Source organism: Callospermophilus lateralis, chromosome 1 (assembly GCF_048772815.1).
Source record: "Callospermophilus lateralis isolate mCalLat2 chromosome 1, mCalLat2.hap1, whole genome shotgun sequence".
Taxonomy (NCBI): Eukaryota; Metazoa; Chordata; class Mammalia; order Rodentia; family Sciuridae; genus Callospermophilus; species Callospermophilus lateralis.
In genome coordinates, this window is record NC_135305.1 from 178,437,179 (window position 1) to 178,449,786 (window position 12,608).

A 12,608-nucleotide genomic window follows, 5' to 3' on the forward strand; every position below is an offset into this window, starting at 1 on the left:
TGCCTTCTCCCTGCCTTGACAACTCAGGAGTGGGGTTGAGGTCACTCAGCAGGTCACCAGAGAATTAGGGTTGAGTTAATACAATGCCTAAGGAAACTGTGTGACTTAGACTCTTGTTGTAATGGCCTCTACCCCACCCCTGGCCCCCACTCCCAAGCTATAAGTCCCCAGAGTACCCAGAGTCCAGATGCCGGTTCTCTTATGCTCATCCCAGGGTGTTGGCAGAAGGTGGCTGTTGTCACAAGCTTTGTTCCTCTGCAGTTACATACACCCTGCCCCGTGGGACCTCTCCATCATAGTAGTTCTGGAGAGCACGCATGAGGATATCTGTCCTGCATTCCACCATGCAAAGTTTGGAAATCTCAGCCAGCAGCCAGAGCTAGACTTGCAAAAGCTTCTGCCCAGCCATGAACTGAAGACAGCTGAGAGGCAGGGATAGGCCATTAAAGCATTTGATTGGCCCTTCAGTCTCCACAAGGGGTTGGACCATCTTAATCTCCGTCAACACATTAACAACCTATGGACAAAATGAGAGGGTTCCCCAGAAAGTGATCTGGAGAAAGGATAGGTTCTCAACTGCTGGAAATCTTCAGGGCCAAGGAAGAGCATAGCTATATTTTTCTAAATAGGTCACCTAGGAATTATAGACAATTCTTTTCATTATTGCATAAGAAGCCCTTTTGCAGCCTCATTCTGCCTGTATGAAGTAGCATTTTAATCACAAGGGATTACGTGCAGATTAATGCCTGCTGTCTCCAAGGGTAATGGGGTGTGTGTGTGTGTGTGTGTGTGTGTGTGTGTGTCTGTTTTCATTTCTGCAATCAGCATGTGTTATGCAGACCCTCCCCCTCTGTATTGTGAAGATATTTCTATCTGCTCACTGTAACCCCTATAAGGCCTAGTAATGACTCTCACTTTTATGTAACTGTGGTCCTGAAAATCCACCTTTGGTTCCTGTCAGTTCCAGGAAACAGACAGCGTCTGTTTTCATTCCTTCTCTGCTCTGTGGCTGCCTTATGGATCTACTCTTCCTAGTTTATCTTCTTTTCTTCCCCACAGACTGGAGACTTTTTTGGCGAGGTGGAGGGGGCCGTGATGAACAAATTGCTAACAATGGGCTCCTTTAAAAGGTAAGGATTTTATGGCCCCCCCAGGGTCCCCCCCCCCAAGAAGTTTACCTAAATAAAATAAAACAAACCAAGGTCAAATAAAGCAAGCCCAGACTTGACCCCAAAGCTGGTTTCCACTTGTGTTCATGCTCCGGAAGATCTTGCTGAAATTCGATGCCTCGCGCATGAGTGTTAAGAGTCTTAGAAACTCAGCTCACAATGAGTTTCCTGTTCGCCCAGCGAGGAATGGATGGGAGGCCAATACTGATGTAGGAGTCTGCAGCTCACAGGATTCTCTCAGGCCTACGCCAAAGTCTCTGGGAAGAAGGAGGAAAAGTTTCCACCTGGTCTAGAAGGAGGAAGGAATTATTTGCTCTCACTGACAAAGCAGGGAAGCGTTCTAGGACTCTGGAACTCAGGCATGGAAGACATTAGGAACTTATTGATATTCACTTAGAAAATCAAGGAAAAGTGCTCCAAAGTTTCTCCGGGCGGAGATAAATGAAAGTCACTATTGGAAGGAAACTCAGATGCTACCCAATTTCCTAGGCGGCAGGGACTGTTCACCTGCTTGTGAGAACTGCCCTGGACCCTAAATAAAGCTCCTGAGGACCACTTCCTCCTGGTCCCCCATCCCTACCGGGCAGGCCAGCCTTGCTCTTGGAAACACCAAAGCCCATGGGAAAAGCCATCACCCCCTGAAATCAGGGTGTCAGTAGGTCTCCCAGGAAGGTCAGTGCTGTCTCCCTTCCCTTGGCCTCCCAGGAAGAATGGCAGCCTTTGAAATGGAGCTTTAATGGGCACATTTGATGTTGTTAAATATATAAGAGCAGGAAATGCAAGGATGGACCTCCAGCTTGCCTGTGAGAGGTATTGCACATCCGCTGCAGGGGAAAGGCGGCCCCCGGGTTTATTACTCCCCTGCAGCTGAATGGCTAGGAAGTGTGAGCTCAGGAAATCAGACTTTTAAGCCCGTCAACAAGACCAACTGAGTGCTGTGCTGAAAGCAGGGAATTAAAAAATGATGACCCAGTTTTCGAAATTCCATAGCTTGTTTGTGCCAGAAAGAGGAGAGAGAGGGAGGGGGTGGGGGGGAGAGGAGGGGGATAGGGGGAAGGGAGGGAAGGAGGGAGATATGATATAAAAAACTGGCATGCGGCCATCCCTTCTGCAATCTCTGACACCCAGGCTTACTCTCAGGCCAGATTGTAGCAGATTATTTACCCTGCCCCCTTCCCTTTTAAAAATCCAAGTACAGTTTTCTTCTCTGCCAGGAACCCTTATTCTCACACTCGAGAACCCTGCTTGGACCTGGCCTTGGGCTACCCTGGGGTTGACTTTGACTTCTTCAAGCTTCTGACAGCAGCTCCCAGAGGGTCTGCCAGCCAGGGCACCATTGACTTTTTGCCTGTCTTAAGGTGGATGTGTACATTTGTACCATGTTAACTTGTTTTCAACAGGGTGGGGGGAGGAGACAAAAGATGTAGAATCATCACACACATGTTTCTCATTCAAAAGTGTATTTTTCAACAACCTTTAACAAACCCATTTTTTTTCCCCATTCCCTCTTGGATACTGTTTTTGAACTGTATGGTAGAAAGAAGAAAGAGGTTGCGTTGTAATGGAATTTTAGACTTCTAGTCTCTCTTTCATATGGGTAAAGTATGGTTGGCATGAATCTAGAACTTTCTTTTATGACAAAACAAGCCAACATATTTGAGAATAGGAAAAGACCAGGGGCTTTACTTAATTATCTCAGAAATTGCCATCATGCAGGGGCTAGTTGACAAGTCTCCTAGGTTTCTTTGAAGGGTCCCCTCACTGGACCCAGGAAAGCAATGTGGATTGAAGTGTGGGAGTCAGACAGAGAACAAGTCCAGGCTCCAACGTTTACTAGTAGCATGACTTAAAATAAGTCACATTACCTCCCCAAGCTTTGTTCCTATGTGCAAAATGAAGATGATTCTAATAACAACAACTTCTGAAGATTGCTGTTACAGGTAATGAGAAATAACATGCATACATTTCTTAGCACAGTGCCTGGCATACATTGGGAGCTCAATAATTGCTAGCTGCTGCTGTGAATTTTGTCATGGATCTATGCACAATCATAGTTTTGTTTTCTGCTTAGCACCAGGTGAGGCTTCTGTGTTCTCATACCCATGACATCTGGTGATAGGTCTCCAGTGTTGAAGGACTGTAGTTGTGGAGAGGGGGTACACATGCCTTACCCTGTCACACATACAGTGTTGCAGAGAGCACAAGGTTGACAGTCTGTCCCTTCTGAGATGTATTTCAGAAACACTGAAAAGACGTAGCTGGAAGTAACTGCACTCTGGGACAGAAGCCACATGCCACATTAAAATGAACCACATCCCCAAACACAGGGTACCTGGAGGCTGAGCTGCTTTGGAGGTGCGGTTAGTCCAGGTAGCTTGGGATCAGTTCACTGAGTTGACATCTCAGCATCTAGGACCATGCCAACTACCATTATGTCTTGATTTGGTCAGCTTATCATCTGTCTTAAAGAAACAAGTTTCATGTGAAAGCGTCCTAGAGTCATCTTCGCAAAAAAAAAAAAAAAAAAAAGAGATCAAAAAAGAGAGCAGCATCTCCCTCCATTAAGCTCCCAACAGTCTCTCTTCACCTGCTGTGTCTTTGCTGTCCTCTCTGCAGGGAAGTGAGGGACACTTTCCTATGTGGCAGTGGACCTTTTCCCCGATTGTTCTGACCACTCAGTGGCCTGATGGCTGTTCTACCAGGCAGTGCCATCGGAGGGAAAGAGCATCCACTTCCAGATCTGCAGTGTCAGGTGGGAGGAAATCACTGAATCTTGTGAACAAAGAAGCAAGTCAGGATAGTTTTGAGAAAGTCCTTCAGCAGCACGTAAAACTGCCTACGAGGCAAAGCAGGCCACTCTTGGACAGTTAAGCTGAGCTGGGCCTGGCTCTGTCCACCCAGCTTACTTATAGCCTGGTGTCCAGGAGCCAAATAAAGAGCAGGAGCTTCAGCAATGGGAAAATAAAGACCATGCCACCTCCCGTGAGCTTCCCCTGACCACAGGCCAGGCGGCTGAATTGCGGGACCCAAGGAGGATACCTCCAGTGTGAGCACAGGCCTAGTCTTATAGGTATACCAACAACCCTGAGACTCTCTTTGCTCAGAGAGTCTCAAGAATTCCAAGACACTGACAACAGAACATTAAACCAACTGGGGCTCTTTTAAGTATAGGCCACACCCTCCAAAGCCAGTCTTGGGTATGAACAGACTACATAAATGTACCCATTTTGCAAACAGAAATAATAAGGCTTAGAAAGATCTTGCCCTAAATCTCTGCATAGCAGAACTGGACTCCAGTATCCTGCAGTTGGAACATGGAAGTTTGCAACTCCTGCCCTTTTCTAGTGTTAGGTACAGTTAAGTCCTGGATGTGGAGAGATCCTTCAACTGTGTGTGACAGGTGACAGAGGGCTGAGGAAGGTGTTGGTTCAGCAGCGTCTCATCTGGGTAGCAGAATTTCCAGAAGGGAGACCCACTGAGTGAGAAGATTGCTCAGATATTTTTTTCCTTAAAGTTGACAAATTATTAACCAACATCACCACCCCCACGCCCCGGCCCCCAACTTCACTTCTTTTCTCATTTGGTCAGCTTTGTGTGTATTAAATAGAGAACCTTCTTCATTTTTATCACTGAAAGTAGATTCCCCGAGTAGTGACTCACTAAGGGTTTTTCCTTCTAACTACTTTCCTTTTTCACTCCTGTTCACATCTAGGAAAATTCTTGAATTTATTTATTTATTTACTTATTACTTATTTTTATTTTCAGAATCCACACTCTATGACATTGACTGTGACATTGTCCCTCTTGCAGCTCTGGAGAGAAAATCCCATTTCCAAATCCTTTTGTTAGGATCCATTTGTTCCCCAACCTTAACTCCCCATGATGCAAAGTCAGTATCATCAGAGACCCCTGAGGAGAAGAGGGAACAATTGCAGCCAGTCACAGGGAAGTGATGGAGGTTTCCTGCTGGGCCTCTGTCCTACTCTGGTTTTGAAATAAAAGTCAGGTTAAGCATCAGATTTGCAACCCTATGGTTTCAGACAGATTTCTCAGCCTCTCTGATTCCCGTTACTTCTTCACTGAAATAGAGACCTTAGAATTGTCTATAAAATATGTAAAAATTATTTTAAAATTGAGAAATTATTGTCAACAGGAGATAAGATTTGTGGATAAAGATTATAAATGTCTGAGACCTTTTGGTTCCCTTTCCCCGTGTTTTATCACTAATGATCCAGAAAATGGTTATGGCCCCAAAGTTACCGCATTACCATCTGGATTGACAAGCGGGTCTGGACTCTATTGTGCATCTGCATTGGCGTCTCCTAGAGGGGGATTAAAATACACATGTGCAGTGCTGCATCCCTGTAATGCCAGCTACTCGGGAGGCTTTAGACAGGAGGATTACAAGTTCAAGTCCAGCCTGGGCAACTTAGCTAGACCCTACCTCAAAATAAAAATTAAAAAGGGCTAGGGATGTAGCTCCATGGTAGAGCTCTCAAGGTTTCAATTCCCAGTACCACATGCCCACCTACTAAATAAATTAATTAAATAAAACACACCTGTGCTCAGGCTGCACCTCAGGAAGATTTAAATGGGTGTGGGGATGGAGCCCAGGCATTGGTACATTTTAAAAGCTTCCATGTCATTCTCAAATGCAGCCAGCATCAAGAAAAAGTAAGTTAAAAGCACTTAGGTTCCAGTCTAGCTGCTGTCCCCTTAGGAGTAACTGGGGCAACTTCAACTCACTATCTTTTAATTTTTTCTATAGCAAAATAAGACCAAAATATATTCATGTACTTGGCAAGTACGGGTCAGATGGAAGCATATGTATCTTTGGTGTCCCCATCTTGGGGGTACATGCATGCTGTGGCCTCTCCTCCTGAGCACAAGGAGGGTACCTCCAAGTGTGAACGTAGGGGAGAATCTTTGCAAGACACAATCAGCTGACATGCTGGGTCAAAAACTGGGGGCTCATGCATGACAAGTCTCTGACCCTGGACATCTGCCTCCTTCTGTTTCCTCTGTTCTCCAGCCTCTTTTTAGACTTTCAAGCAGACAAAATCGAACTGATCCCCTTCAAGTCAGAAGGGCCCCCAGCCCATCCTGCTGAGGTTTGCATTTTGGATTACCTTCCAGCACCTGCCTCCTCCCTTAGGAGACGGTGGGAGGAGAACCACCCCTGGGAGATGGTTTACCCTCCTGGAGACCTAGGGGCATTCTCTGGCACCACCCATATTAGAACACAACAGGTATATAAACAGCGAGAACAGTTCTCACTTTCTGTCTCAGGAAGGGTATCCTGCTAGAGCACAGTGCTCAGCAGACTTCTGGAAAACCAGTGGATCTCCCACTCTCTTCCTGCTTCATCTCTACCCTTCCCACCTTTAAGCAACAGGACACCACCTGAGTTCCACTCAGTCAGGCTCCCAGTCTGGATAGAAAGTTCCAGTTGTTAGATGAGAAGGACAAGCATGGCTTTTAGGACCTCTGAGCCAAGTTGATAGAACTTGGAAATGAGTTCAATATGGCGCCCAACAAAGGTCAATGGCCTTCAGAAAACAGGCAAAGAAATAAATCCTCACAAAGGATCAAAGAATGCTATTGCTTTTATCAAATACCCAGAACTTGAGGGTTTGCCCTGGGTTGTTCTTGTGGTTTCTGGGAAGGCCAGAGGTCTTCCTTTATTCTTTTGTATAATTAATTATTCATGAGGACAGAAAGACCAACCGAGCACACCTGGCCAATGTGGGTTGCAGAGAAATGGACTGATCGCTAAAAATTTGTTTTTGCTCTGGGGCTATGAATAGTACCTCTGTCTTTTGGCTATTGTCCCCTTCACAAAAACCAAAGCACACATAGCCCTGTAATTGTCATTTGGGCCTATGTGTGTTTTGGTTTTTGTGCTTTGCTTTGAGTTGGTGCGACATGCCTGGTCTTTCACCCCTCCAAGGCCATCCATATTTTCCCTGAGGGGCCTGGAAAATGTCCTCGTCACCCTGCCCCACATGTTCATTAACAGGGCTGGCTTGTGTGAAGTTCCTTGTGGCACATCCTTCTGCTGCTTACATTACCTTTCTCAAAGGTGACACATCCAGGTAGAATTCAAGACTTGGACCATTTCTACCCCGGTCTCTGTGGTGGGACTGGGAGCTTTCCTGTCTTGAGTAATCACATTACATTTCAGCAAATGCCCTGGCCTTGGAGTCTAGAGAGTGTTAAAGGAGAAGCCTGTTATGTTTGGAGGGCTGCTCTCCTTTAATGCCGACCGCCCCACCCCAGTCTAATACCCAGCAGCTCATGTAATGACTGTAATGGCTTCCTGTTGACCTGACTGTTTCTACAGAAGTATGCTTTGTCAGAGGTGGCGTTGAAGGGAACAAGGAGACGGATTGGCTTGGACAAGTGTGTTTCGGGGCCAAACTTTCTGGAATGCAGAGACACGGAGATTCCAATGGAACACTCAGTAAAACCCTAAAGCTCCTGCTGGAGAATTCTGATTACAGCCATCCCAGAGGCTGCCCTCCTCTCCATCATGACGGCAGGGCTATTCATTTATTCAATACTCACCACAGGGAAGGCCCGATTCCAGGCAGCTAGCATGCATTACCCTAATGAATCCCCACAACCACTCCACGAAGTAACTACTATCATTATTTCCATTTGGGCAAAAACTGGAACTGAACTGGGGGGCTCCAAGCATTTTGATACCTTGTCAGGGTCCCTCCACTGGACTGAGTAAGGAGGGTGGAATTTGGAACTCGTGTCTCTTGGATTCTGGAGCATATTCTCCTTATCACCACGGATCTGTTTCCATGGTTGGAACAGACAAAAATATTTTCTTCCAGGTGTGCGCCACTTGGGAGCTCCCAGCCACTTGGGAGCCTGAGGCAGGAGGATCACGAGCTCAAAACCAGCCTCAGCAATAGCCAGGTGCTAAGCAACTCAGTGAGACCCTGTCTCTAAATATAAAATAGGGCTGCGGGTGTGGTTCAGTGGTCCAGTGTTCCTAGCCTCCCTGCTGTCTAGAATCGCAATAACCTTGTATCACCCTCCCTCTAAAAACAAATTTTCTGTAGAGGTATTTCTTCACATTCATGCATGTACTGCCTCAAGAGAGAATCTTTCCATCAAACTTGGAGTCTGATATATCTGGAATTATTTCTGCTATGAGCAAAAAAAAATCCAAAATAACAAGAGCTTCAAGAATATAGGAGTCCTATTCTTATGAGAAAGAAGTTTGAAAATACTAACTTGGGGGATTTCTCTTAATCCTCACAGACCCAGGGCCACAATTTTTTTTTTCCTCCTATCTTCCTCCAAGCAGGCTTTTAAACTCAAGGTTACTTAATAGTCCAAGATAGCTACTGGGATCTAGCCATCATCTCTGCAATCCTGGCTGGCAGAAGGGGGATTCAAAGAGATCCAAAAGACTAAATATCAAATTTATTGATGAAAATTTATTTTAATAAATTTGTAAATTTACTAAGTAGACTCTTAAAATACTTATGCTTAATCACTGCTTCATCTCCTACAAAGAGAAACCAAGCAAGGTACATATTTAAAAGTCAGGATTCTGCTTGCCAGAAGAGAAGAACAGATATTGGGAGGCTGCTATAGTCTCTACAACACCCTGCCTGCCCCACCCTCCTCTAAATATCAAACCTGCTTTCTTGTGATACCCATTTCAGAAATCCTCAAGAGATGGGGCTGTGTTCACAGCTTATAGTCTCCCCGACAACCTGCATACCCTCTGCAGTCTCGTCTCGAACACAAATGGTCATAGATACCAACTAAGTCACTTGTCCAAGTGCTGCCTGAGCTCAGGCGCACCACCATGCCCACTGAAAAACACCAACACTCCCAGGCATTGATGATTACTGCCCCTCAGTGACGTGCCTGAAGTGTGCTAAAGACAGCACGTAATTGTGGTATAGTTGTCATGAAGTATAGATGTGGCTTCAGGAATGTGGCCAAGCCCAAGGATGCTTCCCCAGCATCCTTCCCCATTTCCTGAGTTTCCCATTAACTCATTCCCGAAGCAGAATTCAGCTATTTTCTTCTGTTTCCTTCTATTGCCTACTTAAAGAGGCAAAGGAAAATTGATATTTTCTCTGTGGGATTAACTGTGATTCCATTTTCCCCTTCAGTTTCACAAGGAAAGGTAAATTTCAATGGAAGAGCCAGGTGAAGAGGCACTTGAGTCAACATCTGGGTTCACAGCTTTTCTGGACACCAATGAATTTGATCCACAGGGAAGCAGATGAGGAGGCCAGCAGAGTGCTTTGAGTGGGACAGGGACTGTTGTGATACTGGCAGGTGGCTAGACTCTCAGGGTCACGTTCCTTCTGATGATTCACTCTGGGTTCTGGGGCACTCACACTTGTTTACCAAATCAGGGCTGCTCCCTGGGGAGGATGGAGAGGTCCTCAGGTGGCACCCATCTGTTTGATGGGTCAAAGAATTGCTCCTAAATATGTCCAGTCCTTTCTAGTTAAAGAGGGAGGGAAAAAACCAACCCATGAGGAAATGCCAGCGGAGGGCACCACACTCTCAAATCCAGGGTTCCAGCCCTGCTTGTCATTAGCATTCTTTGAGCAACTGAAAAAATTAATCAGTACCAGGTCTTCAGCCCCAAGCAGTGAAATCCTGGGAGGGGCAGGTGATGCCCCAGTATATATTTTACTTCCCCCCCCCATGATTCTACAGGGCAGCCATGATTGAGAACCAGTGTTTTAAACTAACGCCAACCTGCATACTCACAAACGGCCTTAGGAATTGAGACTAGGAATGCCTAGGGAGAGCCTAGGCATTCCAGATTCTTCTGATGAGGCTCCCATTCGCATGAGATCTTTCAGGAGCATAATAGCTCTCGGGAATCCACAGCTGGGAAGCAGTTTAGATGTGCAGCTTTAAAAGTATGGGAGGGACCAGGGGTGTAGTTCGGTGGTTCAGCACTTGTCTAGCATATGTGAGACCCTGAGTTTGATCCCCAGCACTGAAAAAAAAAATTAAATGAGTGTACCAGAGACCAGGGTTGACAACCTAGCCTCCCTACTGTCTAGAATCGCAATAACCTTGAGCCATGATCTCACCTTACTGAGTCTTAGTTTCCTCTCCTATTAATGTCACCATGCCCCTGACATTGGCGATTTCTTATGGAAAATAATCATTTCTTTTTTTCTGATTTTTTATTGGTGCATCATGACTGTACCTAATGGTGGGATTTGTTATTTATTCATACATGCACAAAATGTTACACAATAAGATTTGGCCCAAATCACTCCCAGGTATTTCCCTTCCCCTCACCTCCTCCCTCCCCCTGGTCCCTTTTCTTTGTTTGCTCTAGATCTCCTGAATGTCATCTGGGTGAGATGTTGATGTGACCAGCAACTGTAGCTTTGTTTCTTATTGTATCATCAGCATTTGTCAATTCGAAGACCTTGTTGCTTGTTGCTGATAGGCTCGCTGCTTGGCCTATGCACCCAGATGAAGCTTATTCCCTAGTAATGATGGGTAATAGGGGCTCATCAACTAAACTTGTTTTTACTAATTTCCATTGAGAAGAATCAAAGGCACCTGGGCCAGGATGCTATAAATTCCCTGCCTGGGCCATGCTGGCTGATCTGAGAGCACAGTGCTTTCTTGGGTGGGGGTGTTTGCAATGGGAGAAAGTATCGACCAAGAGGAGCGCGAGAGATGCGGTCCTCTGTTCGCAGTGGTGCTTTCCAGAGTTTTGGCTTTCTGAGATGTAAGTAAGAGTTAGGACTTCCCATGGCGACTATCCTTTGTTAAGAATTTCCTGTGTTCCTGCTGTAGGCCCTTATATTTCTCGAGTTAAAGATGCCCCCGGAGAACATATTTTATAGCTCCTCAAAGAATGCATATTTTTACATGCTACCTCAGTGAGTCATTTGGCTTCTCAGGCTTTTAGATTCACAATTGCTTAATTATGTCCCAAGGGTGAGTCTTTATGTCAAGATGCCTCCCTTGTTCTGCTTCTGGGTGTGTATTTGCAAATATGCAACTGTTTTAAGATTGGCTTTAGGCTAATCATTTGTTAAAGTGAGATTATCCAATGAGTCATTACAGGTAAATGACTCAGCCTCATGGCACACAGTAGGTATTTAATAAATATTGGTCCCCACAGTTGCTAACCTGCTTAAATGAGATGAGCTTAGGCCTTTAAAACTCAGCCTAATTTGGGGGGGAAAAAAGTGACTTTTGTCTATTTGGGGAAAAAAAATAATATCAGCAAAATGATTATAAACAAGTCCCAATATCATGAGCTTGTGAGCCAAAGTTCTCCCCAACACGGGGGCACATAGGGCTGTCCAGGCTTTGTTTGTATGGCTTATGGCTGCTGCTTCAGAGACCAAATCTGCCTTCTGTCAAGGTTTCAAAGAAAACTGTCTGGGGAACACAGCGATGCTAATGATAAGGTCTCCCCAGCAGACCGACCACAGCTGAAGTGGCCTGGTGGTGATGTCATGGGGATTAAGACATGCTATCTGTAATGAGAATAAATTCCTACTGCACGACACTAGGGCTGGGCATGATTCTCGGGGCTTATTTTAGAGCCAAATGAAAGCAGGTAATTATCATGTTCTTTAACTATAATCAGCTGAACAGGATACAGGTAGCCACAAAATGGAGTTATTTAAAACTAACAAAATCACTTTGCAAAGGGTAATAATCTGGAAGTCTCTTTCTGCAACATCTAGTTAAACCTGTCTAGTGTGGAGACGACCGTGGGGGCTTGCTTTGTAACCTCCTTGGTGGCAATAGTGTCAGAAAACCTCTTTTGGAAATGAAAGATGGAAACTCCGGCCCGGGACTGCCCCAGAGCAATTTAGTTCTTTTTGGAAATGATCCAAGGAGAATCCTGGGTTTCCGGACATCTTCTGTCAGGTGGTTACCATGGCAATGTGCACACAACAATCCTGGCAGGGTGGTCTTGTGTTCAGCCTGATGGGAGCACCCAGCAGCCTCTTTGCTTGAGTTACAAGTTGATTTCTGACATTGGTTGTGAGCCCTTCCTTCTCTGGGGCAGAATTTCCTGTAACATTCCAATTCGTACCTTAGAATAGGGCACAGGTCTGGATAAGAATTTGTGAGAATCTTCCAGAGCCAAATTCTGAATAGAAAGCAGGTGAGGCAGATTCAGCTTGGTCCCAAGTCCTTCTGGTTCTCCCCCTGGTTAACTATGTGAACCTGGCCATGTTATTTTGAGTAGCTGAGACTTGGTTTGCCTGTCTGTAAAATGAGGATGACTTGAAATTTATCTTGTAAGGGTGTGTTCAGAAGACCTTGCTTACATACATCAGCTGGTTTTAATCATGGTCTTTGACTAAGAAGCCCACAGACAGAAGTTCCTGTACATTTCCTAGAGAAACTTTGCAGGTTCTGAGGGTGCTTTGTAGAGACGAATCTGAATTTTGC

At 45.4% G+C, this 12,608-nt stretch overlaps 1 protein-coding gene across 1 annotated transcript in view; it reads left to right on the forward strand.

The window, feature by feature from the left end:
- The window catches only part of Cacna2d3 (calcium voltage-gated channel auxiliary subunit alpha2delta 3), an 870,922-nt gene that overhangs the window by 779,416 nt on the left and 78,898 nt on the right, over window positions 1-12,608 (forward strand). The window contains exon 31 of the mRNA XM_076868261.1: window positions 1,060-1,130. Coding sequence (XP_076724376.1) covers window positions 1,060-1,130 — 71 coding nt within the window. The remainder of the gene's footprint in view (window positions 1-1,059; window positions 1,131-12,608) is intronic.